The sequence below is a fragment of the Gallinula chloropus genome (genome assembly GCF_964237585.1).
Source record: "Gallinula chloropus genome assembly, chromosome: 10".
NCBI lineage: Eukaryota > Metazoa > Chordata > Aves > Gruiformes > Rallidae > Gallinula > Gallinula chloropus.
Genome location: NC_140095.1, coordinates 8,905,170 through 8,933,120, shown reverse-complemented (window position 1 = coordinate 8,933,120; position 27,951 = coordinate 8,905,170). Strand labels below are relative to the sequence as shown.

At 47.2% G+C, this 27,951-nt stretch overlaps 4 protein-coding genes and 1 long non-coding RNA gene across 7 annotated transcripts in view; 3 read left to right on the top strand and 2 right to left on the bottom strand.

Moving 5' to 3' along the window:
• Nucleotides 1-5,003: 5,003 nt before the first annotated feature.
• Nucleotides 5,004-8,225, top strand: GDF9 (growth differentiation factor 9; the record flags this gene model as incomplete). The annotated part of the gene is made up of 2 exons (XM_084268471.1): nt 5,004-5,433; nt 7,273-8,225. The coding sequence occupies 2 exons, from the start codon at nt 5,004-5,006 to the stop codon at nt 8,223-8,225; spliced, it is 1,383 nt and encodes a 460-aa protein (XP_084124597.1).
• A 1,880-nt stretch (nt 8,226-10,105) lies between these two features.
• UQCRQ (ubiquinol-cytochrome c reductase complex III subunit VII) lies at nt 10,106-10,716 on the top strand. The gene is made up of 2 exons (XM_084268869.1): nt 10,106-10,319; nt 10,494-10,716. Exons 1-2 carry the CDS (start codon nt 10,166-10,168, stop codon nt 10,586-10,588), a joined length of 249 nt encoding a protein of 82 aa, XP_084124995.1. The 5' UTR covers nt 10,106-10,165; the 3' UTR covers nt 10,589-10,716.
• A 2,007-nt stretch (nt 10,717-12,723) lies between these two features.
• On the bottom strand, nt 12,724-14,451 carry LOC311195388. 3 transcript variants are annotated; one of them, XR_014617497.1, is made up of 3 exons: nt 14,432-14,451; nt 12,955-13,086; nt 12,724-12,874 (listed from the first exon to the last, which is right to left on the bottom strand). It is a non-coding gene; the product is annotated as an uncharacterized lncRNA (long non-coding RNA). The 3 variants fall into 3 exon arrangements; XR_014617498.1 differs by lacking the exon at nt 14,432-14,451 and adding an exon at nt 13,980-14,109; XR_014617499.1 differs by lacking the exon at nt 14,432-14,451 and adding an exon at nt 13,165-13,278.
• A 281-nt stretch (nt 14,452-14,732) lies between these two features.
• On the top strand, nt 14,733-16,649 carry LEAP2 (liver enriched antimicrobial peptide 2). Its single transcript, XM_084268780.1, has 3 exons — nt 14,733-14,866; nt 15,237-15,373; nt 16,361-16,649. Exons 1-3 carry the CDS (start codon nt 14,810-14,812, stop codon nt 16,395-16,397), a joined length of 231 nt encoding a protein of 76 aa, XP_084124906.1. The 5' UTR covers nt 14,733-14,809; the 3' UTR covers nt 16,398-16,649.
• Nucleotides 16,650-21,804: 5,155 nt separating this feature from the next.
• The window catches only part of AFF4 (ALF transcription elongation factor 4), a gene marked incomplete at its 5' end in the record, with an annotated part of 29,376 nt that continues 23,229 nt past the window's right edge, over nt 21,805-27,951 (bottom strand). The window contains 7 exons of the mRNA XM_084268646.1: nt 21,805-22,656; nt 23,157-23,377; nt 24,187-24,230; nt 24,972-25,065; nt 25,686-25,757; nt 26,156-26,292; nt 26,523-26,586. Of these exons, the coding sequence (XP_084124772.1) occupies nt 22,538-22,656; nt 23,157-23,377; nt 24,187-24,230; nt 24,972-25,065; nt 25,686-25,757; nt 26,156-26,292; nt 26,523-26,586 (751 nt within the window). The 3' untranslated portion in view covers nt 21,805-22,537. The remainder of the gene's footprint in view (nt 22,657-23,156; nt 23,378-24,186; nt 24,231-24,971; nt 25,066-25,685; nt 25,758-26,155; nt 26,293-26,522; nt 26,587-27,951) is intronic.

Sequence of the window (27,951 nt, the reverse complement as noted above, 5' to 3'; positions counted from 1 at the left end):
ACTTTAACTAGATTAAAGGTCTCTCTCATCCAGGTTCCACACGAGCAGTTGTGTTTGTAGCTGCACAGAAGTCTCCCTGTGTGAAAGCTTTTCAGAGACCCATGTGGAAGGACTCAGCCCTGCCAACCAGAACCTTAATCTTTCTATTTTTGGGTGCTATCCAGCCTAGAAACCCTGTGAGCTGTGGGGGTGTCCCAGAGATAATGCCAGTGGAGGTGCCCTGGAGCTCTGCTGCCTGCCATAGCTCCTTTCTGCAGCTCTGGTTTCTCTTCAGAGAACGAGCTCTCATTATTTTTTTAAAGAATATCTGATTACAACAAGGAGACACCTACTAGTTTTCCACATGGTAGCTGCTTAGTGGGTAAAACTCTGAGTGCTGTAATTTAGCATCAAGCATCTTCCTCAGTCATCTCATGGATGATGAAAAGTACGGTGTGAAGAAGTTGTAAACTGAACTCTTGATAAAACAGAGCTCTAGGAAAGCACTCCAGAAGCTTTGTAGTCATAAAACTGAAGAGGTCTGATGAAGATACCACACCAATACCCAAACAGCCCCCAGCAGCCTGGCCCCAAGGGACAGAGCAGGCTCCTTCTGGGGGCTGAGGGAGGCTGTCAGTTACTCTTTGCTCATCATTTGTTTTCACAACAGGACAAAGTAAAACTTTTCTCACGCTGCTGCCTGTCACACCACTAAACCATGTACTAAACGAGCCTGCTAGCTGATTACCCTATCAAGCAGAGTTATTAATTCCAGTTGGACCAAGTGTTGACAAGGTCACTTCTCAGCAGTTACACAGTCAGCCCACAGCAATGCCACGTAAGATATCAGGGAGGCAACATGCCCAAAGGAATGGCAGCAGGAGCTCAGAACTGCACCATGATTCTGGCTTGGCAGTACCTTGCTCTGCATCCTCAGAGGAGCCATCCCATTTATCTTTATCTCTATACAGCAAACTCCATGCTCAGCCCAAGCTGTTTCAGCTATCAGCCAATATTCTCTAACACTTGAAGAAGTTATCTATTTTATTGACCTATAAATAGTACCATAAACCAGAGATAAGGTTTCACTTTTACTCAGAATCTCCAAATCCAATATAGAATGCCTGAGATATTACAATGTTTAGTAAAGTGATAACCTGGAATTGATTTTCATAAATCTAGAAACTCTGTGTAGAAGAATTGAGTGTTCTAGGTCTTTTAGGAATGAAGGATAGATACCTACTGTGAACAGCAGAAGTGTAGCTATGATAGATAACTTCAGGCACCAGTATATATACATTTTGCATAGTGGGACTCCAGTACTTCAGACATGAATGCCTCAGAGCAGCAGTCAGAGGCAGAGGAAGTGGGGTTTTCTGGTTGACTCATGACTGTGCCCTTGTCAGAAGAAAACCAAATAATCTTATGACACTGAATACAGCATCTGCCTGGTCCCCTTAGCTCTGCAAGGATGTAACAGGACACAGTTCTTTTTAGCTAAGGCAGAGAGAGGCCACAGAGGGCAGTTTTGAAAACCAAGGGGGATGTGACCCATCTTGCCCCAGTGCCCTGAGCCAGCCAGCACCCACACTGCTACCCGGGGGGCAGCTCAGGCCCTGGTTGTCTTCAGGCACAGAGAAAGAGGGGGAGAGCTCCCTGGAGGGGGTTGTTGTCTTCCAAGTGCTCTGGGCTTCCAGGTACACCACAGAGCCCATCTCCTTCCTCCTCCCACCTTCCTCAAGTGGTGGAGTCAACCTCCAGGGAATGGTCTTTCCTCACCCCGATGCTCTGGGGACCTCGGTGCCACGTAAACAGAGGAAGAGGCTCTCCTGGGCATATCCTCCTCGTGCCCTGCCTGGGGAACTGAGGCAATTAGAACATGTTTTGCATTATTTTATGTTCTAAAACCTTATTAGTGCCAAAAAACCCAGAATTTCACCATCTCTTTAAAAAAGCACATCATCCCTTCTTACCTCCTACAGCAGCAATATTCTGCAGACACCAAAGAACACTCCAGATGCATCATGATCATGGCCATGTGCCCAATCCATGTCATGTCCTTACAAAATAGCATTGTCCCAGTGCTTGAATGTTCATAATTTTTAATAGAGTCACCCTCAGAACACACACCCCCCATGAGGAACAAGCCATATGGGCCACTGCTCATGGGGCCAGCTTCCATTCTTCACCATGACATTTTCAAACAGACCTTCATGCTGCCCCTGATGCAAACAGCAGCAATGCTCTTATGATCTTCTTTAAATCCCTAAAACTCCACTCTTCCATGATGCCAACAAACAGAAGATAAGTGTTCATATGCTAAGTCTCTTCTCTTGTCCTAATTTCAATTACAAAGTCTCTGGGCAGTTTATGCAGCACAAAGTGGGCTTAAAGTCCATTAGGGAAATTTCTAGGTTCTATAAATAATGATAATAAAGTGATGACAAGCTAAACTGTAAAGAAAACAAATTATATAAGCAAAGCTGCATAGGTAGGAGGAATAGTCTGCAAGAAAAAAGGAATTCATAAAGTCTCCATCAGTGCCACAGCTTAGGTCTGTGTCTAGGAGATTCCAGCTCTTTCCCAAGCACTTCAAGAACACCGACCTTTCAGCTGGGAAAACATGACTTCCATGGGAAAATTACAGATATGATAAATAAGAAAAACCTCATCCACTGTGCCTCTGAAAACCAGCCCAAATGGCAGGTATGACTACAGGGACTATGGAGATGGCTGCAATGGACAGGTACAAGGTGGGACTGAGGAATGAGGGGGCAAACAGAGCCCAATCTTCTGGCTGTCCCCACTTCAAGGGGCTGCTGATGTGATTGGCAAGGAAATAAAAACGTGCTGACTTGAGCACAGGGTGCTGTCACCAGAGATAAAAGAAATCTGGTTTACACTGTGATCAGAAAATCAGTGTGTGTGTGTTTTTAGCTCTGATTCTGTCTCATCCAACAATGAGGTTTGTACATGTGCATAGGTTCTTTAAAAGAAGTTCTGTGATCTTTTTGGTTTATGGCTGGAAGAAGCTGTTAGAAGCAGCAGGAAATGATTCTTCTTTTGAAATTGTTAGAAATGGCCACAGGTCCCATCTGTAGAGCAGACAGGTCTCTGCCTGGGCAGTCAGCTGAGCTTCTGCAACATTATAAATGGACCCTCAGAGGGCGCCTGATACTTCTTAGATCTCAAAGCCCTCTGACTCAGCTGAGTGAGCCAAAATGCAAACACACCAGCTATACCTGTGATCAATGCTTTTACTCCCCTTTTCAGCTTCCTGGCTCCCCTGTGAGTCGTGAGGCTTCAGTTCTGCACGTGGGGATTGTGGTGACTGAAGGTGTCTCACCAGTGGTGTGCATGTCCAAGTTGTTAAATGTGGATGGGTTTTAGGATCAGGCCACTGGACTATGCAAAAGGGTGGGATATCTCTGGCCAGAGCCAATTTAAATCTACAGTTAAAAGTCTCCTTTCACCTGTTTTCACCTCTTCAGTCTACTTAAGCAAGCTTTTTAAAAGCTCCATGCTTAAGAATACCCTCTTCAAGGCAGTGTATGTGTAAGATTATTTTGGCACTCACCATCCAGAACAACCAGTAAGGATTTGCTGTGCCTTCAGCAGCCAGAAGTACCACTTGTGTCCTGTTGAGCCCTGAGTTACTCAAGATAGGCTTAACTGTTCTCAGCTTGTCCAGTGGTTTCAGTAAGGTAAAGCAAATATTCACCTTCTGTTGGATTATCTCACGACCACTTCAGGTCCCTGACTGGACCCGCCACAAGACCTGATAACATCACAAATCAGTGCAGAGGAGAGAGCAGGGGAGAGCATTTGCTCTGGGGAAGAGGGTTAGGTTAAGGGGCAGCTTGAATTGTCACAGAACAGCAGCAACTGTAGTTCCATTTGTTTGACACTAATGTGAAGTGGGACTAATTCAGACCCTGGAGGGAAGGAGCAGATGGGCTCGGCTGGTGCAGGCATGCTGGGCTGAAGGATAGCTTTTTAAAGGGAATCAAGGTACAGACCACCTTACTCAAAGGAGTTCCAAAGTAGCTGACCTTAGAAGTGACAGTATCCCACCCTCACAGTGATCAAACCAGCTCTAAGAAATCTAGCAGAAAAGGTTATACTGCTTCAGATCATAGACTGTTCTCTGAATCAGCCTTCCACTCCAAATCAGAGGCCAGGCTGACATCTCTGTCAGTTAATTAAACACTCCCCAAGCAGACAAGCCTTTCTCAGAAGCTGTAAGATGTGTAAGTTAAATTACAGGTGAGGTTTCACTAGATTATTGACAGCACAGCTCTAATTAAAACAACTGTAACAAAACCAGATTTACCCCCATCCCTTGTATTTTGCTACTTAAATAAAACTAAAACCCAACCCTGGGTTATGTTCAGCTACAAGAGTCGCTGCCTGTTGCTGATGCAGCTCGTGTTCCTCCTTCAGAGCCCTTTGGAGCCCTTTGGAGCACACTCCTCTGGTGCCTGGCACTGCCTGAAGCAGCCCTCTGCTCCCTGGGTGCCTTACCTCAGGCTGGAGGTAAAGATGTGTTGTGTGCTGGAACGAAGACACATCTGATCCCAAGTCCCTCTCTCTCCAGTGGAAATCACTGCCTAGAGAGAAGTGAAGCATGAGACACAGGTTAAGAGAAAATTTAAACCCAGTTTCTCCTAGCTCATCATTGTTAAGAGCAATAATATTTAGTGTTCCGTATTTCTGCCACCGGAGATGGATGTAGCTGGCCAAGCCAACACTAACTTGTCTCCCCAGCTCCCTCTGGAGGGAGCACACCCCCTCCTTCTGTCACCGTGTGGAAAAGCTTTAACTCTCACACAGGGGTTTTGTTTAGAAGCAGCCTGTGGTTCCAGCAGCCAGCTGCAGCTCTTTCCCTCTGGTTCCCAATCAGATGCCCCCCTCCCTTTCCACACCTGCAGCATATATAAGGGATGTGGCTCAGCTACTCTTTTTTTTCCCCCCCTTGAGTATTTTAGGGGAGGCAGTTGTTTGGCTGCTCAACCCTAGAGACCATGGAGAGTACCTGGAGGATTTGTGTTTGTTTCTACTGCTGTCTTCACTGGCTTTCCATCAGCATCCAGTGTTCTCCCCACTCCAGGGGCCGTGTAGTCTCTGACAAGACCTCTGGGTTCCTGGTAGCTCCTGAGAATGCTGCCAGTGAGCTAAACCCATTGCTGCAGCTCCCCAAAAGCGTGAGGGGTGGATATGCTCTCCTGCCTCCCCTTCTCAAGGTGTTTTCTGACCGGGGAAACCAGGACTGGGCCAGTGAAGCCCCCAGGCTACAGCCGGACTCCAGAGCCCTCCGGTACATGAAGAGGCTGTACAAGATGTCTGCTACCAAGGAGGGGATCCCAAAGGCCAAGAAAAGCCACCTCTACAACACTGTTCGACTCTTCACTCCGTGCTCAGAATGCAAGCACCGCCACGGGGACCTAAGGAAAGGTAGGCTGAAGTGGGGGTTTCCAGGTGTTCTGTGCTGGCAGCATAGTGTAGAGCTGTCTGTCTGGAGTTGTTGCTGGTTTAATCCTGATGGCTTCTCTCCTCAGCTGTAGAGGCTTTTCATAACCTACTTCTCCAGTGGTGTGAGATGTAGACTTTCCCCCCTGGTTTGGGAGCTGCCACACAAATGGTACTATGCTCAAGGTGATAGTGATGTTTCAGGCTGACTCATCTTCTGATGAGTCAGAGGAACCTACAGTCAGCAATAATTAGAGCAAGACAAGAGGAAGAAATGGTGAGGTGTAATGGACATCACGTTTCCTTCTCCAGCTCGTCCTGGGCTTGCTTTTTTCATGGCCATATAATCACAGCACTGTGGTAAGATGTAATGAGCTGCCAGAACTCCACTGCAAGCTGGCTGCTCCCCTTGCCTGGCATGTTTGCTAGGGCAGAATCCAACCCAAGTGTCTGAACAGCCTAAAGGGGAGAGTAGAGCTACTTGTAAATCAGGCTCAGGACTGCCAAACAGGGGTGCTGGGGCACGGTGTAACATACCATGTAACACACCATGCTTTCATGGTTTTCTCCAGGGTGGTTTGGTCACAGCTGGAGCAGCCAGAAATCCTTGGCCTTGCGTTTGAGTGGTAAGATCCCTGACAAGTGATCAGAATTCTCCTGACTTTGATAGTTTCACCCAGAAAGATGGATAACCTTAAACACAAACATCTGACTCGTGCACAGCAGCACCTCCTTCAGCCTGAGGTTCAGTCAAGAAGCATTCACTGTGGAAAAATAAAACAAAGAAAACCAAACCAATGTTTAGGACTAAAATTTCCTAGCACAGTATAACCTACTGATTCAGAAACATACTCTCAATTAACAGCTATTATCATGACTATATATCCTAAATGTAGTAGTTACTAAGGCTGGTCAAATTCATGATTTTAGAGAAATTCATTAATAAGGAAATAAAGTTTATCAAGGTCTACAGAGCTCTCATCTGGTGTCTTATAACTTGGCCTATGTGAGTTCCATGAGATCACTTAATGCATTTTTGTGGCCAAAAATGAACAATTTCTAATTACAGAAAAAAAATACAGTGGTGAGTACTTTAAAAAAGGCAATATATTAAACATGTGCTGTGTTCATCTTTAGAACACAGGCCAGTCTCAAAATGAGAAGGAAACTGGACCAAGTTCACTGAATGCCAGAGAATTCTTAACATCATGGGAAAGAGAAGAGCTGTGTGTTTTACAGGAGGGGTGAGCAAGACAGCAATGTGCATTTAGTGTAACCTGGAAACTCTGATTCTGTTTCACAAAAGAAAAGCAAAGAATGGCAGTGGGTTTACACTAATAATAAACTAATAAACTTCCACCTTTTTATTACTCAGACTTGCTGGCAGCTGTTGGTCAAGAGATTTAAATAGGGGGAAAAAATGTGAGTAGGAAGAGTAACAAGAGTTAATGCTGAAAAGCTCTGAAAGGATTCACTTCAAGACCTGAGCTCTTTCACTTCATGGCTTGTATAATCTGCAGTGTGTAGCTCCTGTTCCCCCCCAGCAACAATGAAAATATCTGCTGACTTCCTCCTGGGCCACTTTTTAATGAAATGAATTCTAATACCTCTTAAAAGTGTGAGCTTTCTTGGGCTTCCTGTCTCTTAGAATTTAAATCTCTCATCCCTGACTACAGTAGAAATTCTGCACAGTAAAAATAAGGGATGGCACCTGAATTGGCTTTGCTGCTGAATTATTTCTGCTTATCTGCTGTACAACAGTACTTGTGCCTAGGTGGAAAATGAAGATGCACTAACTCTGCCCGATTTTGTTTCCCTTCTCAGATGTTCACTCAGTGGATTTGCTCTTCAACCTGGATCGTGTTACTGCTCTAGAGCACTTACTCAAGTCTGTCTTGCTCTATTCCTTTGACACATCAGCTCCCATTGCTTCTCCCACTGTGTGCACGTGCCGCTTGTCTGTTAAGGAGCAGGACTTCTCCAGCCAGGTCTGTCCCAGCGCTTCACACTCCGTAGCTTTTAGCCTGCACTTCCAAGTTAGAAAACGCAAGTGGGTTGAGGTTGACGTGACCTCTTTCCTCCAGCCCCTGATCGCTACGAACAGGAGGAATATTCATATGGCTGTGAACTTCACTTGCCTGATGGGTGACCCACAGCACGCCACTGAACTGGAAAACCCCATTAACATGACACTGGTTCCCCCTTCTCTTCTTCTGTATCTGAATGATACCAGCGAGCAAGCGTATCACAGGTGGAACTCACTGGGACACAGGAGGAGAAACCCAGTGCGGCCCCGGCAGAGGAACCGCCTGCGTGTGAGTCCCACGGGTGACAAGGGGACAGAGAAGAGGGGACAGGGGAAGAGGGCCTCACGACGGCGAAGGGACGAGCATCTGAAAGAAGCCCCAGCGACCCCACCCTACAATCTGAGCGACTATTTCAAGAGATTCCTGGTCCCTCAAAACGAGTGTGAGCTCCACAACTTCCGCCTGAGCTTCAGCCAGCTGAAGTGGGACAGGTGGATCATCGCACCGCACCGCTACAGCCCTCAGTACTGCAAAGGGGACTGCCCCAGGGCTGTCAGGCATCGCTACGGCTCCCCCGTGCACACCATGGTGCAGAACATCATCTATGAGAAACTGGACTCCTCTGTGCCAAAGCCCTCCTGTGTTCCCGCCGAATACAGCCCACTGAGCGTCCTGACCATCGAGCCCGACGGCTCCATCGTCTACAAGGAGTATGAGGATATGATAGCTACCAAGTGCACGTGTCGGTAACGGGTGAACCCTGGCTGGTTTTACTCTGGGTTTGGGTATCTTTTTGCATCCTCAAAGTATCTGTAGCTGTGATTGACTGGGTAGTGTTTGTGTAATCGCAATAGCTCTATAAAACCGGGTAGGATTTAGCATGGAGTTAGCAGAAGGGGTTTATAGCATAGCACTTATTTTTGTAGCCACTCAGCCTTTCTAGAACGTGAGGCTGAATGTAAAAATCTTTTTATTGGAGTCATTTTGCATGTAAAACTTGGAAAAGGTTTCACCTGCCAGATGTCTATTTTAAGCTGTTTTGTTACAGATTTAAAATGAAGGAAATAAAGCCTATGATGCATACCACTTACATTCACTGCCTCCTAGTCTTCCTCTGCAGAAAGATCTTTTGTATGACACCTCCAGCAAGTGTCTGGAAAGGGAGTAAAGTCTTTAACGTTAGAATTACTTTCTCAGCTTTTCCATCCTTCTTTCTTTTCTCCCTACCAAACTTCCAGTTCTCCCAAGCAAGAAGACTCCTCTTCCTCACAGTTCTGTACAAAGGGACAAGCTTGTTTCTTGCTTTTCTTCTGTTGCACTCCTTGGGCTTTCTCAGCAATGGGTGGTAAGGATATGGGGAAAACTTCAACCACTGAACTGTTTCAGTAAGAACTGGTACCAGCTTACTGGTGAGCTGTTTGACCCAGAAAGGCTTGACCTAGTTGAAGAGGAAAACACAAGCTCTTCCTGGGGTGAGGGCACAGGATTCCTCTCATGGAAGCCACTTGCTTCTGAATTATGAAGAAATGTCTGATGCTGTCAGCTTAAAATATCTATTAAAAGCATTTAGAGGCCTGGCTTGAATTGGTTTATTTAAATACTGTTGTTGGTTTAAAAGGCTGAAAATGTGGGGCCAGAGCCTCCTTTCCTCTCACAATAAAGTTTCAGGTAACAGTGCCTTAATGCTGTACACTTTCAAACCAACTTTTTACTACAACTGACTTAGTTTCTCTTAGACTTTTCTAGAATTCTGTCTGAAATGCTGGTTTCAGGCTGGGGACCCAAGCAAGGAGAGCTTTGGACAGGGCTCGCACACTGAAGAGCTGAGATGGTAGGCTTTATGTGTGTGGTTTTGTTGTTTTTTTAAACAAAAGGCTGTGGAACAGCACAGTCCTTTTCAAAACTCCTTAAGAAGAGCCTTTAAAACGCTGACTTGCCAACACATTGATACAGAAACGGCTTAACGTCCTCCAGTAAGGCACGGAAGCAGACTTTGTCCTTCTCTCCTGACCTGTGCGCTTCCCTGGGGCCGGGGGTTCGGCCTGGCAGAGAATTCCCTGTGTCACCATGAAGCTGATGGTGGTGGGACACTTCTCTGGGTCTGATGTGCTCCGTGGAGGTGTGGCAGGATCTGGCCACCAGCCACATCGCTCCCAGACAAAGGAAGGTCCTAACTGAAGGTGTAAACGCCCGGTTTAAATCAAAGGGCCTAACGCAGCATCGCTCCTGTTGCTGCCTTTGAAAGGGCGGGAATTCAGCTGCCAAGGAGGGAAAGACAGGCAGTGCTTGCTTTGGCGATGGTGGAGAAGTCCCCTCCGGAGAACACGCTGGAGTGAAGATAAAGCTAAAGGGGGCAGCTACGAGCAGCGCAGCCCCTGGGGAGGGGCTGAAGGCTCCCCGGGGCGGGCTGCCGCTCCTACCCCGCTTCCTGGCGCAGCACCTCCAGTGCTGGCGGCCCCCGGCTGCGGAGGCGGGACACCGCCACCAGCGCGCCGGCTCCCACCGGGCTGGCACTCGGTGTGAGGCGGTCCCGCCCCGCCTGCGCAGCCCCGCGCTGCCGCCGCCGAGGAGGAGAAGGGGTGGCCCCAGGCCCGGGGCCGCCCGTCCCCGGAAGGGGAAGGAGCCGAGACGTTTCCGCTTCCAGGGGCGGGCGGCGGCGGCGGTGGCCGGGAAGGTGACACCGGGCAGCCATGGGCCATCACTTCGGTAACCTGGCTCGGGTCCGCCACGTCATTACCTACAGCCTCTCGCCCTACGAGCAGCGAGCCTTCCCCAACGTCTTCTCCCAGGGATTGCCCAACGTCTGGCGGCGCTTCAGCTCCCAGGTCTTCAAAGTGGTGCCCCGTGAGTACGGTGGGCGATGCCTCAGGCCTGGCCTGAGGGAGCCAGGCCCGGCTCCCCCCCCTTCCCCTTCATTCCCCCCTCAGCATGCGGGGCGGGTGTGCGGGCCAGGGCGGGTTGGTGGCTGCGGGTCGGGCCAGGCTGCTGCGTGGTTTCCAAGTGACCTTCCCTTCCCAGCCTTCGTGGGAGCCTACCTGCTGTACTCCTGGGGCATGCAAGAGTTCGAGAGGCTGAAGAGGAAGAACCCCGCTGACTATGAAAATGACCAGTAATCAGCTTAATGAGGAGATCGTTACCTGGCCGCGGTATCAGCCTCATCTTGCTCAGCTTGTTCCCATGACTAGGAGGGTATTAAGGGGGAGATAAGTCTCATCTAATAAACGTTAACTTTGCCCCATGACTTTGTGTGAAGTCTGTTTCTCGAGATGTTGAAGCTGAGGAGGGAGCATCAGATCTCCGTCTGGTTCACTCCGTGCAGGGAGATAATCAGGCTAAAGTTCTGTGTGCTCAGGCAGTCCCACGTTAGAGCATTTCCAGCCTGTTTGAGGCCTCCTTTCTTTAGTGTAACTGGTGTAGGGAGGGCTGCCTTCAGCTGGAGGCGATTTGAAAGAACAGCTCCCTGCTCCCTTTATCATCACTGGCCACTTCTTTTTCCTCTACCCTTGAGATCTGTGAAAAGCAAACAATCCAGCTGATTTGGTATTGCCCCAAGCCACACGAGGTGGCTGATGGCTCAGGATTGAACGTGGACTTTGACCTCTGCACAGAGGTTTGTCCTTCACAAGGAGCCCCATGCAGAAGACAAGGAGCAGGGGAGAAGCTTTGTCTTGATGTAACAAAAGTTTTTTAGCAGTCAGTTGCTGGAACAACCTCCCCAGGGACAGCCAAGTCCCCAGCTGGAGGCTTCAGAGATGTGACTGGATGGGGGTCAGATCATCTCACCTGGGCTCCCTTCCCATGACAGGCTGGACCAGATGGTCTTCCAAGATCCTTTCTCTGACTGGGGCTGTTCTACCCTGTGATACCAATTACCTAGTAGTCACATTAATTGGATAATTGAATGCAATTCTGCTAATTAATGTTAATAGGCTGGATTAGAAGCTGCCTCTTGGAAACTACCAGGAGAAACAAGCCTCTTCAAGAAAAAACTCCTGAAAGCGACTTAGAAACCAAGGCCAGCAGTTTCAGTATGTGACAAGGAAATTCACCCCGTGGCACCTTGCATATAAACAAGCTTCACTGTTTGAAGTCCAGAACATCTGGCTGGTTCCTTTATCCATTTTCTTTTCCCTTCCAGTATTCAGCTGACTGGCCCAAGCTCATGCCCCACGCAAAGCACCAGGTTTATCTCCCTGCTGTGCGATCCCTGTAGCTGGTACTGAGAGTTTATCTTATCCACGGGGCAGGAGTGACGTTTCCCTGTGTTAAGTCTCTCGGTGCGCTCAGGGCTGGGCTGTCTGGATGGCAAAGATGCTCAGCCTCTCACCTCGGGGAGCTGGGGGGTGTGATTGATCATTACAGCCAAACCCTTGAGTCTTTGGGGCTCTTAACACACGTTTAGAGCACACGATGCTGAGCTCAGTCTTAGGGCTGTTCCTCCCGTGCTTTTGTTTACTCTGAGCAGAGGCTGAGGTTGGCATGAACAGGAGTAATCCAAGCCATGCAGTGCCACAAGCTGTGCCAAAAACATTCTGTTCTAAAATTTAACTCTGGGTGGTATTTTCTAGGCAGCTTAAGCAAGCAGGGAGCAACGAACTGGCCGCTACAATTGCGAGAGCTGGTAAAGACGTCCAGAGGCAGGTTAATTCGGTACTTGCACTCGTGCCCTGCTCGTTTAGCCAGAGGAGCACCCACAGCAGCTGCTGGGCAGCCCCAGTGACAGCACCTGTGAGCTTCTATGATGGTAGCAACAGTGAATTCCCATCCTCTGATGCTTTTCCTCCCAGCAGCGCTGCTGAAGGCAAGGAGCTGGTCTCAGCCGCCCTCCCGAGGTCTCTGCCCCCGTTCACAGACAGCTGAGCTGTGTCCATCTCTGCCCCGGTTCACAGACAGCTGAGCTGTGTTCAAACAAGCTGACAGATGACTGTAAACAGTGTGGCACCTTCACCTCGGCCCGTCCGGTGCTCGGCCCCGCTGCGCTGTCAGCAGCGACTCAGCAGGCAGGCTGGGCCTCCTCACCCTTTGCTCCACTGTCCCACCAGCCCTGCTGAGCCCCGGTACCCCCGGGCAGGGAGCCCGGTACCCCCTGGGCAGGGAGCCTGGTACCCCTGGGCAGGGAGCCCGGTACCCCCTGGGCAGGGAGCCTGGTACCCCCGGGCAGGGAGCCCGGCACGGGCAGGGGTGGCTCCTGCCCGACGTGCAGCGTTCAGCATTTCAGAATCCCAACACGGGGTGTGAAATGGTTCAGGCACTTCACTTATTTCTGTTCTCCCTGTGGTGACTGGGAACGCAGCAACATTTTGGGTGACTTTACTGGCATGCTGGACTCCAGTACAAGGAAACAACTGGTGCAATTTTACTCTTCCTCTCTCCAGTTTCTTGCACAAACAGATTGCTGCCTGAAAGAGACACGCTGATGTCAGCAGTAACCCAGAAGGCCACACAACAGTTTTGACACATCCCAAAGTACTAGTCTTACCTAGCCAACACAGCTGAGGAACGACAGAGAGGGCACTGCAAGTCCCTGTCAGAGCTGTCACTGCAAGTCCCACACGGCACAGATAAAGTTGAGGCTGCTGCTGCTGCTCCTGTCTCCATTCTGTGCTAGTGCCTAGTGGAAACAGCAGCAGTTAGAACTCAGAGGCACACAGAGGCTGGACTTTGTGGGGAAAACAACTGAGAAACTCACAGCCAAATGGAAAAAGAAACTTTCATGCTCAGTGCCATGACTTCTTGTCCCGTTTCCTTCCCTTCCTAAGACCAGGAAGGTGAAATAACAAAAGGTTTTGATCCCTCCTCCCTGGGAAGCCTTCCTAAGGAAAGATCACATTTTGCAGTACTGGTTGTAGACAGTGTGGTGGGAAGAGTTTTTATTTAATGCTGAGGAAGTTTGGGCTAAGGGATAATCATCTGGAGCCAGGAACCTGACAACAGGGCATTATCTTAATCTCCGTGACTTGCCTTGCCTTCCACGCTGGCACTTAGGCCTCCAAATTAAGCAATCACAGAAAATGGCAGCCTATTGTGTCCAGACTTGTACTTACCATTTAGCTAAAACCTAGTTTGCTACTTTATAGGGAGCTTCCTCCTTGGAATAACTCAAAACATGCTCCAAAACCAACACGCATGACACAAACCAGTTGTTATCCTCTGACATTACTGTGCAGTATCAAAACCCTGATAGATACGGTGTGTGTGGGACAGATGTGGGAGCCAGATGTGCAAGACCTCATGGAGGAGGAAGAGGAGTGAGGACCAGCAAGGATCCTTCACAAATGGGTAACCTCTGACATAGGCTTCTCCCACTTGTCCCCCAACAAGTATAAGCCAAGAGGATTATAGAGGAGAGGAGAGGTAGCGGTCGCTCCTCAACACTTTTCTCTGGGCTGTTGGAAACTCATGTCACAAAATGAAGAAAAAAGTCTTAAATAAAGATTCCTCTTAATTACAACCCACCCATCCACTTCACAGGAGATGTTGGGACCTCCTAGAAGCTTAACTCACAAGTCCCACCGCAAGGTGCAGAGGCAGACAGGAGCACAGGGCTCAGCCAAAGAAACCACAGTCCTGGTCCTGTTCACAGAGCAACACAACTCCAGAACACCCTCGCAGCAGCCTCTTTTCCTAGAGGTACTGGCTATCTGGAGATCCCCTTCAATGCCACATGTGCATCTGTGGAAGAAGAGGTCTACTATTTATCGTGCACAAGAGACTATTCACAGCCCCAAACTCACCTGAAAAGCAGCATATCTGCTTTGAGCTGCCACGTATGTGGAAAGTTAAGTAACTTTCTCGTGATTCCTTCGTTTACCAAGAATAAGAAGCAGAATCAAAAGCATGAGCCTCTGCTCCAAATAAGCTTGATAAGACAATACTTCCCTCCAGACAGCAGCTCCAGGCTGCACACGCTGTGAATGTCATAGAAGTGAAATAAGGTTATGGCTTTTGATCTTTACCACAATACTTTGGGCCAACCACCCTTCTGCTTGCAAATACCCAGGGAGTTCTTCTGGTAGCACATCGGGGAGGTTTTAAAAAAAGGAACAGTTGGCACCCAGGGTAAGCTGAGCAGACAAAGTACAAGTGGAAGGAGAGTAAATCATTAGCTAGATAGACAGGCCTTGAACTAGATCACTTCAGCAGATGCTAACTTAGTAATTCCCTCTTGCTCCAAAGCGAACTTTGCTCCTGTAATGACTGACAGCTGATGCAATGATAAGAGAATGAAGTCTATAAAAATGTGGCTGAAGCTTGTGAAGTTCTATTTGAGGCTCTTCCTACCTCCTCCGCCCGAGGCTGGTCCTACGGTGGAAGTGACAGCTCGCCCTGCGAAGATGCACTGGTGGAAAACGATGGCAGTCTTGCTGCTCTGCTCCCTGCTGCTCACCCAGGTAAACAGAGAGAAGGGTTTAAAGCGCTAATTCAGAGGGGCAGGGAGTTAATAAAAGCGTTGGGATTTGCATGAGTCAGAGTAACTGGCAGGAGTCGGAGGTGACAGTGGGCTCGTCCAGAGGAAAACAGGCACTGCCTGGTGACAGCTGGGTTACTGAGACATACCTCAGCGGGCCTCCCCTCCCAAGGACAGGAAAACCCAGTTAATTCCACCACTGCTTTGGGGTTAGGGTACAAACAATTATACTTTAATGGAGCTATGGTGCTGGAAAGGCAAAAGATTCCAAGTGCCTCACTTTAAGACTCCTCACGTCAGTGTGGTGACCAGCGCTGCCGCGGGTGCTGACGCTCGTACTTTGGCTCTTCCAGACGCACTGTGCTTCCCTGCACCACCAGCCCCGGCTGTCCAGGCAGAGGAGGATGACGCCTTTCTGGAGAGGAGTCGCCCTGAGACCCGTCGGAGCCTCGTGCAGGGATAACAGTGAATGCATTACAATGCTCTGCAGGTAATTAATCCTTATCAAGGCTCGGTGACGCTGCCTATTATGTAGGAGTTCCCACTTCTTCTCACCTAAGCGAGACATGAAGTCTGCAATAAAATGGATACCAGGAATAGGGATGGGGCAATAGATCCAGACCTCTTTTGTAAGCATGGCAAACAGAGCAGAGTCCAAGTGCCCCTGGTTACAGCCTCAGCCCTCTCACTGCAGCCCCAAATAACCTGTCTGTGCAAAAAAACCCACAGCTTTTAGGTAATCACTTTACATGCCTCAAAACAGATCCCTCTTAAAGCCAACACTGCTAACTTCAAAGCCTATATGAATCAGGAGTAGTATTTTGTCCTAAAGTAATCCCTTTAAGGTGATTACATAAGCTCATAGTTAGAAGACAGGTAAAACAGCAAAAGCCATTTAGTTCTCATGGGCTCTAGACAGGAGCAAATCAGCCAGCTACGTATAGCTGAATTGATTGGTTAAAATTATTATTGGCTGGCCCTGTGTGGAGCCAGGATCTGGACATGATGATCCTTATGGGTTCCTTCCAGCTGAGGAGAGTCTGTGAGTACTCAGTTGCTGGAAGCCGATTCTGTGCGGCAGCCCCTGCCCCCACACCATAAACGGGGCAGAACACATCTGGAACGTACCAGGATGCGGTACTCGGGCTGCTGTTGTGCATGTGTTTGTGGTGCATCACTTGGTTCTACCACGTAACATGGGTGAACTGCAACAGCAGCTACAGGAAGGGACTTCTAGTGTCATTTCTACACTGCGGCCTGACCGTGCAGCCCTGGGGAGCGGGTGCTTTGGAGCTGCTGTGCAAAGCACAGAACAGAAAATGACTCCAGACAATCTGAGTAGAGTTAGAGGTGAATATAAAGTGCTCGGCTACACAAGCTGAACGCCAGCCTTGCTGAGGATGTACCTGAGGCCGTGCCTGGGCCCAGCGCTGCCGCAGTCCGCGCTGTCAGGGCCTGACGCCATTTTGTTTTCCAGGAAGAACCGCTGTTTCCTTCGGACAGCCTCAGAGTGACCTGCAGGACGAAGAACACCCGTCACTGTTACTGCTAACAATGCTCCTCTCTACTTGGGAAATATTTATTGACCGTTGGAAAGCCAGGACAGTGAATGAGCAATAAGTATATTGAAGATTTCTATGGTGTGAACTGACAAAAGGACCTCGAGGAGCTCGAGAGTGTGTCCTAACCCGGGCTGGCCCTCTGCAGCTCAGCCTTCCAGATGACTCTCTGGCCAGGCTCAATAAAAGGACTCTGCCTCCCCTGTTCGCTTTGGTTTTTTTGTAATTGTTTTTTTTTATTATTATTATTTTTTTAAGGTATGAATTAAACATTTATATCCAGCAAAGCACCTTGGTTTTCCTTGTATCCTGTGAGCAGAGCGTACGGTGAGGGTCCAGCCGGTGTTTCCAGCAGGAGTGCTCAATTCCAACTGGACTTTAGACGTTTATCCCTCAGCCTGGCAAGCGCGCAAAGTAGATCATGCTCCCATCTCATTTCAGTCCCAAGCGCTGGACTCTTATCAGTGCTTCAGATAAAGGCCTGTTAGAAAGAGGGAGCCAGCAAACTGATAATACTGATAGCATTTTCAATATCCCAAATATAGCCAGCGATAACTGGAAGGAAAAGTATTTACTTTTAATTACTTCTAATCAAATTTACTTAAATAAATGTCCTAGACTGACTCTGGCTACTGAAGGATCTCCTGTTTTAAATAAATCGATCAAAATCCCATTCTGATCTGTTGCCTGTGAACTGGGAGGGCTGAAACAGACAAAGCCTCTTTTGATTAGACAACAATCAACCAGTCCAGGACACAAATACTTCTAAACACGCACGGAGATACCTTCCCTCTGTCACACACAGGGCCCAAGGACCACACCAGAAAACTCCACTTAGAAACGAGGTACCGGGGAGGCGAAGGCCCCAGCGAGAGACACAAGCACAGAAGGTTTGCAGTTTAATACAGAAAATCTATTTGATATTTATTAAACTTAGTTTCTCCAGTTACAGTTTTGCATTGTACAAAGCATTTTAATGACACAGTAGTTAAAAAGATCTTTACAAATTGAAATGTGATACCCTTTTCTCCAAATATTTTAATTGCCATAAATTTGTTTAAAAATACACATTAAACGCATGTTTCAGACACTAAACTTTCTATAATCTCAATACCACAAAATACATAGAATATACTATACAGATGTGGAAAAAATCTAGTTAGTATATAATACTTTGCTCACCATTAACAGCTTTATTACGTGAAATGCACATACTGACTTAGAAATCCTAATTTTGAGCCCCAAAGTACCCTTTGAAATTTCAAATGTATTGCAACAAATAAAATCACAGTTTGTTTTTTTGTTGGGGTTTTTGTTTTTTTAGGTTTTGGTTGAAGACAGATGCCTAAATATTCTGAGAGAAAACAAAGTGTAACACATGGACTTGTCGCGTACAAAGCGTAAAACAGAGACATCCCATCAGTTACTAACAGTACCTTTCCGTAGGAGTAGTAAGGGCTTCATCCAGAAGTGAAGTGACAGGTTAAAAGTGACCTTCCCACCCCCCCCAAAATAAAAAGCCCTCCCCCAAAAGAAAAACCCTTCTGCACCAAATAATCATTTCAAATAAGATAAAGGATTTTTTTCTTTAATAAATATATAAGCACTTTATCCTCCATATACAAAATTTCTTAAAACAATTTCAAAGGGGGAGCAGATACAAACGTTGGGAACTGTGCTTGCTAAAGTCATGCCTGGTCCTTGGAGGGGAGTTGGGGGGTGCGATGCCAGCGTGGCTGGAGCCACACGTGGCAGCACCGCGTGCCCAACTGCACCAAGGGCTGGGGCTGCATACAAAACCGAGCACGGGGAACAACTGCCTCCCAATCTGCCTGTATCAGCTCTGTTAGCAACGTGTGGAGAGTTACACCGGGAACGGATACGCTTCCATTAGGTTTCTGGATGAAGTGAGAACAGGCGGCGCGCCGACAAAGACAGCCAACATCAAGGTGACGCCGTACCGCGGCACTCGAGGCTGCTCTGGGTAGCGTGCTGGAGCGAAGCTCTGCTGAGCGTGGGCAGAGAGCGGAGAGCCAAGGCTGCGCGAAGGGCTGGCCTCACACCTGCCAGGGCTCTGCGCCGCCGCGCTCGTACGAGACCAACTCACTGACCGCACAGCCAAAAGCTTGTCCCTTCCCTCCCCGCATCCCCCCACCCCGGCACCGCTGTCTGCCGCAGCATCGCCCATTCCTTAAACAGTCATGGAGCTGGACACGCATCCCCATTCCCTGAACGATCCAGTTTACGTAACCTCCCTACTTCGGAAATCTGTCTCCTGGAGTAGGTCGGGATTTGTCTGAGTTGCCCAGCGAAAGCTCAGGCTCCTCTTTACACTTCAAGATGCCTAACGTTAGCTTGGAAACACAGGGTTTTCCGTAACACTGATTCCTCAGGTGGAGCAATTTAACCCCCCGATCAAAGTATTTGCCAGAGATCAGAGAATTTGGGCATTGTTTACTCCCCAATGGGTAATTCAAACTTGACTTGCTCAGGCCCTTCTGTTTCTGCCTCAATACGAACACTGCAGTGACAGCAAGTATCTGTTAGGTACGTGGAATATTAAATACAGCAAAGGTAGTCTCTCTCTCTCCTTCCAGTAACGTGCCAGTTCGGCAAACTCCGTGGTTATCTGCCTACAGCTTTATTTGACTTGCCCCGGGCAAGCGCTACATTATTTCCATAAAGTCCTGACTCTCCTTAGGTTGGGGCCACCCATAAATACATTTCAGGGCATTATTTCTCTTTTTGTTATCACAGCAATCAAGCCTCAGCAATCTAAAGGAATATACATTGCACTCCTGTATAATATGCAAGATTTGTCACCAATAAGATGGCGATTCAGCACTCAATAAATAATATCTCAATATAGTCAGTTGCACCATAATCTAAAAACAAGTATAACATATACTTTGGACAGACTGAGTTCATATATATATACATATATATTAAAAGACACATACAATACAAATTGCATACTGCCATCGAAAGCCGGGAAGAGCCATCCGTATGCTCCGCTTTATGGCTAAGAGTTTCAAATCAAAAGAAAAGCCTCGGGCTGCTTCACTCTGGTGTCCTCAAGATTCAGTTAGAATTACAACTGGTTGCACCTTATCACCTGGGAACCTGCGAGCCTGGCAGCAGATCCAAACAGCTTTGATATCTGAGCAAGCCTAGTCTGATTAAGCCATTATTTTTAAAGATTCACCAACTGGGACTGTGTTTCAGTGAGGGAATTCCAACTCTGCGTTGATATGTTACTGCATACACTAGGGAATCGTTTGGGAAGAGGCAGGAGCTCAGGGTTCCCTCAGGGCAGTCACCAGCAGTCACGCTGTGGTGACGAAAGGACAGGTTTAGACGGTTCACCCGCACCCTGACAGGGGGCTGGAAGCCTCTTTCACCTCCCTGTATCCATATTTTTAAGCTATACATTGGACAAAGTAGGTAACTTTTCTCTCAGAAACAATGGTAAGCCCCAAACTACAATTTGGAATCGCCAAGTTTAGATATATCTGTTTGAAATAGCCACAGATGCAGAAGGCATTTCTTTCCTGCTAATGAGACCTCTGCCTACCTCCCCTACAGAGAGAAGACCCGGGACAGCGCTCGCCAGAGCACCTCGCTACCAAGCAGCGTCCTGCTTAGGTGGGACATGTTCAGCCAGCACAGGGTCCACATTCTGACATGATGGAAAAAGTCTTCCAGTCGTTTGAAGACAAACTGTGTGAGATCCACTGACCTAGGGATAAGCAACACGTTTTTCAGAGACCAATTGCAGCGTGACACCAAAAGGTATTTGTGGGACTCGAGATAAGGGGGGGAAAAAAAAATTCCCAGAGATGAGACCATTCCTGGTAACAGCAACGGTCACTGTGCACAAAGGAGCAAGCCAAAAAACACCCAAAAAAATAAACTATGAATGCAACTTCTACGAAGGTATCTTTCATATAGCGTCAAAAGTGTGCTAGGCACTTTAGAGTATTAAAGGAAAAGTAGTTGACAGTGTCCCATTGACCAAGATGCAGAGTCTGAGGGTACTGAGTTCTGTCCCCGACAGCAAACGCTAACAGAAACGTGACCTTGCACAGTGATTCAATAAAAAGGATGCTCCGACAGACCTGCTGAGTCAATCCAGCTCTCTCCTGGAAAAAAAGTCACAGGTCTGTTAAACCATGTATCAACTGGTACGTAGCAAAGCTCTTCTGGAAGTACAAAACACGCTGGAACGCAAAGGAAGCTCTACGAATATGCAGCTACCTTGTAGTAGGTTACTAATTTGCAAAACTTCTAAACTCTTAAAGCCCATAGGACATACTGCAGTACTAACAGCGTAGAATTCTATTCCTTCTCTGGAGGTTGCCGTGATTTTTTGGCACTTAAAAACTACAACTACACAAAACAAAATTTAGTGCAATAATTTTCCTGAACATGCACGTTCGTATCCGGTCCAGAACAAAAAGGGTTCAACTGGGAGAGAAAAAAAAACAAAGCAGCATTCCACAATCTCACTCCAAAAAAGGATTCAGCTTGGCTCTTCCAAGGAGCCCACCGCGATGGAGCAGTCAGGGTGTGTGACGGACACTAGATCTTGCAGAAAGGAAATGGAATTTTACCCAAGTACTGCAGAAGACCACTGCATACAGTATACCTGGTCCTGCTGTAAAACATCTTGTAAACAGTTCATAAAATCTTCATCTAAAAGTAAGGCATAAGGCACACCAGACATGTTAGGGGCACTAAGCAATACTGAAAGCAGTAGCATCAGAAACCTTTTGACTCGGACAAGCACCTCACGTGGAAAGGTACTTTGGTTTGCACTGAGAGCAGGCAACTGCCACTCCACCAGCCACCTCTGCCGCCCCACGGCAACGGGACCTTCCTTACGACGGGGTAAACACCAGGGGTTTAAAATCCATTCGGCATCAGAACAGTCAAACTCCCCCCCGGAACAGCAGGTGTGCTCCCACCCCACCGCGGCTGCCGCGCTCTCATCCTGTAGTGTCCATCGCCTACCAGACCCTAAGAGGAAAAAACCAAAATGGACCTTGGTTTCTACTGAAGATTCCTGGTTTCTCAGTCAATGGAGAAGATGTGAATGATGGTTCTGGGAGGAATTTGAACTCCTGTCGGTTTTTAACCACAAAGTTCCCCGATTTGGTAAGCGTCAGGAAGTGACAAGCAAGGAAACGAGACGTGTTTTTCAATGGAGAGATACAAAAAAGCACAAGATTGTCCATTTGGGAAGCCTTTCCTGGATGCATCATCGCAGCTCCTTCCTACACCATTACTCCAATGTTACATTAAATGCAAATTACCGTAATGTTTTGTGATTCCTATAGTGTTAAATTGACATTTTGGAACTGCCCTGAAAACAATCCAAGCCAGATCCAGCTAAATACTTTTCCATATAAATTTCTTTATAATTAATTTAAATGAAGCATCTTAATACGTAGAAGAATATCTGAAACTTCTCTATTTAGTACAAATTCTGCAATAATAAATCTGTAGTTGTCACTTATTAGTTGACTCATAGGCATTAGGCATGAAAAGTATGGTGTCCCTACACGTTAGAACCTATCAATCCTAGTTCCTTTTACAGGCTCTACCACCACAAGACATTACAGAGTAACAAAGCTCACAAAGTACTTAAATAAAGTGTCTATGTTTAATTTCTGCTAAGTACTCGAACGGGTAAATTTCGGGAGGAAATAGCTAAAAAGTGCCCCAAACTGGGCTTTTCAGAATTAAAATTTTAAAAAAATTAAAATAAATAGGATTTAAACGGACTATTTATGTATCATGACTGAAATTCCAATGATCTATCCAGGATAGATCAGCAAAACTACACCTTTTCCTGTAGCAAATTTTAAAATATTTAAATAACTTAAGACGGGAATACTGAAGGAGTCCATTCACCGGGTGATTCGGGGTTAAAACACAAGACATGGGAGACATGAAAGCATTCCTTGCTCTTAGTGTCAACTAAGCAATGTGTTATGGCAGTCTTCCTTATTGACATGACACAGTGTTGTGGAGATAAATCAGAGGCAGCGAGTAAAAAGGGGTTCGGTTTTCCATTCCTTCAGTCCCAAGTCTCACTTGGCATCCAGGCGCAACCAATGCAATCCCTGACGGGTGTAACGCACCAGGTCTGTCATGATGCTGGAGTTAAAAATCAGAGGGCCCATAACTTTATCCAGTTCAGCAAAGAACTCTAGAACGACAGAAACACGAGTTAAAAGGATGCCTGTAGTGTGCAGGGGAAATGTTATGCCCAAGCTCCCCATCTTTTCAGCAGGAGCCTTGCAGGTTTAGATAAGACAGGAGAAGAGAAAGATGGGCAAACAATGGAAGAATAATAAAGGGGAAAGGTCCTTTCTAATCAGTATCTTTACTCTTTTGCAGAAGACTGGTTCACAGAGATAAAGAGTATGGTTAAACTAAAGTAAAACATCTTGCCTTCCCCCTCAAACATGTATTTCATGCACCACGTTCCTCTTCCTACCCCTAACATTCTGCAGGAGATGCAACAAAGGCTTTCAATTTTTTTTTCTAAGCAGATAGCTGGTGGGAAACCTTCCATCTCCACCACCACCCTGGGGACCAAGACAACCAGCCCAGGGTATCGCTGCAATCGTATGACTTTCCATCTTGCTTCTGCAGAGGGTCTTCAGCACCCTCTGATGCCACAAACCCACCTGTGCCAGCCCTTACCTTTCTGTTCTTTAGACAGTTGTTCGGCTTGGTCCCAAATTTCAGTGGCATAGAGGAAGTTGGATGTCACTTGGACGTAGCTGGCTGCCATCTGATGGATCCGCTGGGGGATCGTCACCGAAGACCCGCTCCCCGAAGGGTTGGCTGCCCCGGAAGAGTAATTTCCTGAATTCCCTGGAGACAGCTTTGGCGAGACCGGAGACGGCATACCAACGGGCTTGCTGCTCATCCAAAGAGAAAACAGCAGTTGGAAAATGAGTGTATCCACATACTTGAGGCACATCATGCTCTAGGGTGCCCTCTGAGACCTCTCTTCCCACATCTCTGGGCGAGAGATGCTGAAGCACCCCCACTTTACACATCAAGAGGCCAGGATTTGCCCTACAACAAATTAAATGCACGAGCTGGTAACAACTCCTGAGGACCCTCCAGCTCTGTCTGATTTAATTTCATGGCCAAAACTGACCCACCAAACCTCCTCATCTTTCAATTCAGTAACATCTTCAACTTGCTGCTTAAATAAACTGAACCTTAAGGAATAACAACGACAACATTACAACCGTGTGGAACTATTCTGCCATGATGTGACACCTTCAGAGAACACACAAGTCTGACCTGCCCTAAAACCTGAGTATTCAAAGGCTCAGCACTTGGTTTTAAGGAGCGGTGTAACTTGCTGTGGGAGTGAACAGGCAGGCTGGCAAGGACCTGTGGCTGTCCAGGCTCACAGCACTTATATGGCTGTTGCTTTGAGGGGAAAAAGCACGAAATGAAGCAACAGAACCCACTGAGAAGTGACTCTGTGTGTTAGTGACATGCTGGCCCTGTGTTTGCCCCACAAACTCCACTGCTCGCAGCGGTTCTTCCAGGGCCTTTAGCAGAGGCAAAGAGCCCAATCAAAGTGTGGTCAGGACAATCGCCCCGATGCTGTGAGGAGTGAAAAGCTCCCCTCCGGGCAGCTCAGGCACACAGTGTATGCAGAAAGCTGGCCAGGAATTGAGAAACAGAGGAAACAACTTTTCCTACTCACCTTCCCATGCCAGGTGATGGTGCTTGAGAGTTATTGTAGGAATTCTGTTCAGGGAGGAAAAGAAACATGTCATCTGATTTAAGTTTATGCTTTCTCAAGTTATACTTTATCTGCTTATCTCATTGGGTTTTTTTGGACCAAATTATCTTCTGTAGTTTTTCTTTTAAGCAATAATCAACATTCTGAATAATATCCAAGTAAATTCCCCATCTACAACACCCTGATGCAAATAAATGCCTTCAAAGGATGCAGCTCTTCATCTCCTTTCCCTGACAGCGCTGTTAAATGGTTGCACAGGAACTGACATGAATTCACAGGGGAACAGAGGATGGAAGAATAATCACAAGCAATTAAAATAACATCTCCCACCTCACAGCAACCAACAAAACCCCAGAAAGGCCGATGTGACTGGGAATTAGGAGCCGCTCTGCCACCAGCCGCTGTGAAGGCTGAGTGGCTGCAGCCCGTGTCAGGCACCCCAGGATCCTGAATTCTGCTGCAAGAAAATCACTTTCAAATTCCCCTTGGAGTCTACTAAATTTATCAAGACAAAAGCTGGGAGAAATTACTGACAGAGCTACATGCTAGGAGCAGCAGGGTTCTGACAGCCACACCATCTCCTCCCAGCTCTAAACCACCTGACTTCAACACACTTCTAAGGACTAAGTGGGGTACGTTCCATGTTCTCATGGAGATGTCTGAAAACTGACTTCAGGAATTCAGCGTGGTGCAGAGCTTTAGTCTGCCCAGGTGTAAATATTCCAGGAGAACACGTGTGCAGTTACCTTCAGATGTTCAGTCAGAGTTTTGGAATATTTCAATGCACTTTCCTTTTTCAGTTTGAAAAGCCTTAGGTATAGCAGAGATTGACACCGGAGACTGACCAAAGACAGAACAACAAAACACTGAGAGTTAGAGTCAAGTGTATCACAATCAATCAAGTTCAGCAATCTCAGAGCTGTGCTTTTATAGCCTTTCCTGCCAACTCATGCTGTAGGCCTACCAGAAAAGCCATAAGCACCTTTAGATTCTCAAGCCTTAAGCTGAAGCTGTAATTTTCAGGCATCTTGTGATGTAATCAGTTCCCAGCTTCGGAGGCAACTCAAAGTTACTTCCTAGACAAGGGCTTCATTTGTTTTCTGCGAGTCCAACCCACTCTTTCCCGACACCATGAGGTTCTGGCCCTCCACCCCTGCTGCAGCTGTGTCATTAGGCTGGGAGGTTAATGAGCACTCTTTGCAGCCAGTCCAGATCCGGACTGATGACTGGCTGAGTACCTAGGAAGCAGCCCCATCCTTTCTGCCATTACTCCAGATAAATCTGTGATTTCCTTAGTATTTCAAAGGCTTCGTTCCTCACTGCCAACATCCCCTCTGCCCCAAGTCACAGCCACCAGCTCTCATCCTTAGGTGAGATGTGTGAGGCTCCTACACTGGCCTCACGTGGAGGAATCACTTGGGCCAGGCAGCGTCCCTGTCCCCAGTTCGGGCTGCACATACCAAAGCACTGCGAGCCTTTTATCTGCAGCCGTAGCATCTGGTGCCAAGTAATTCTTCAGTTTCATAGTGTATCTACAGGGAAAGACATCAGGTAAACAACAACAAGAACTACAGCATCCTCTGTCAATCACAAAACACAAGCTGTTACTGACTTCTGGTTTCAACTGTCTTCATTTTGGGGGCCTCTCTCAGCCCCTAAACAATCCCAGCAAGGGAACAATTGGAATACTTTTGCTTCCCATGTTACATGTTGTGGAGAGACTCCAAGAGCCTCAGCAGAAAGGATCACAACCTTCATGAGAACACTTTAAGCTTCAGCAACTGGAACAAACTGGTAAGTGCCCCAGTTTTACTAGAGAATGATAAGAGATTTCAAAAGCTGGTGGAAAAACTTCAGCAAACCTCAAAGCTCTGATGCCCAGAGCTCCTTCCCACCCACCTGACTTGTGTACCCGCTGTGCAATGCTTACTTGATTAATTCCACAGTTTCTGAATACATAGGGAACGGGGACTTGGATTCCTGAGCATTTTTCTCCAATGCATTCCCACACTCAATGAACGACACGACAGCGTCTAGGTAGTAAACAGCCTTCTCAAACCTGTCAGACTGAGGAGAGTGGAAAAAAACCTTCTAAGGACAAGAACAAGAGAGGAAGAACAAGAAAGCTCTGGAGGAGAAGGGTAGTGAAACAGCAAAAGCAGTAAACAAACCCCAGTGTAATCACAGAATCGCTGAGGTCGGGCAGGACCTTTAAGACCCCAGAGTTCAGCCACAAAGCTAACCACTGCAAGCCCACCACCAAGCCACGTCCCAGGTAACACTGGGAATTGACTTACCAATGCATCTGCATTATGCTTTAACTTCTTTGCTTCCTGTAAATAGTGATCAGCTGAGTAAGTCCTGCAACAGAGGATGGAAACACGTTTACAGATGGACTTGGCCCCACCCACACTGCATCCCCTCTTAAGACCAAGTTGCCCAATTTCCTGTCTTGTCTAAGTCAGGTTACACAAGGATTTTAAAAGGTGGTTAGATGAGTTGACCAGTATGATTAACTACAGGGTGATAAAATTGTTGAAAACGATCTGAAGTTAGTTATCTTGGTTCAGGTAACTCAACACAGTGTTTCTAGCAAGCTGGTAAGTACACAGGATTTGGTTAAATTTACTGTATTTGATAGTCAAGCAAAGCAAACACTTGACCAACAAAAGGGCAGGGAAAGGGAAAAGCCCAGGAAATGTGAGAATAAATTAATCCAGTGCCTCCAGGACTCACAGAATCACCAGGTTGGAAAAGCCCTTTAAGATCATCAGGACAGTTCCTGTCCTGTGCTGACCCAGATCCCTGAGCACCTCATCTCCCCTCTGTGAAACACACCCAGGGGTGGGGACTCAGCCCCCTCCCTGGGCAGCCTGTGCCACAGCCCCACAACTCTGCCAGGGAAGAACTTTTCCCTCCCATCTGATCTGACCTAAGGCCTGCCCTGGCACAGCTTGAGCCCACTTCCCCTTGTCCTATCAGATTCATGTTACTGAGGGTGTGAAATATTTTAAAATAATTAATACTATGAAATAAATCAAGGTGCATTCAGGTGTTAATTGCTTTTGCTCAGCCACCCAAGACAGTCCATGCTAGCAGTGGAATATCACATTTCCATGTATTAACACGCTGCCTATGAACTGATTACAGTTCGAAACACATTTTCCCTTCTCTCCCATCTCAATTGTCTAAGAATTAAAGATGCTTGAAATCAACATTTTTAACAGTCCACTTACAGGCAGCCGATGCCCTAACAAAGCAAAATCACTATTTAAAGGGTCATATCCCTACAAATTTTGTTCAATCAGCCCTAGGCCCAAGGAAACCTAAAACACCTCAATCAAACCACACAGTGAGAACATGTCACTGTTCCAAAACACAACTACCATTCCTCACACACTCATTGCATCTCCCTGTACTTCAATACACAGTCAGGGTGGGTTTTTGTAAAAAAAAGTCTGATCTTATCTCAAGTCCCTGGCCCTGTTTGTCTTGGAATGGCTGCAAAATCCCCACAACCGATTTCATCCTGAACAGTGTCCTGGAACCATCACATTCACTTGACTTATTTCTTTTTGCTTTAAGGAGTAACTACCAGGAGTAACACACTGGCCAGCTGGCATGCCCACTCCCAGAGGGTCCTAAACCAGAAAGTTCCTTCTGCATGTGGTCTAAACGTAATTTTAACTGTAAAGTGACTTTAAAGAACAACAATGCCTGGAGAGC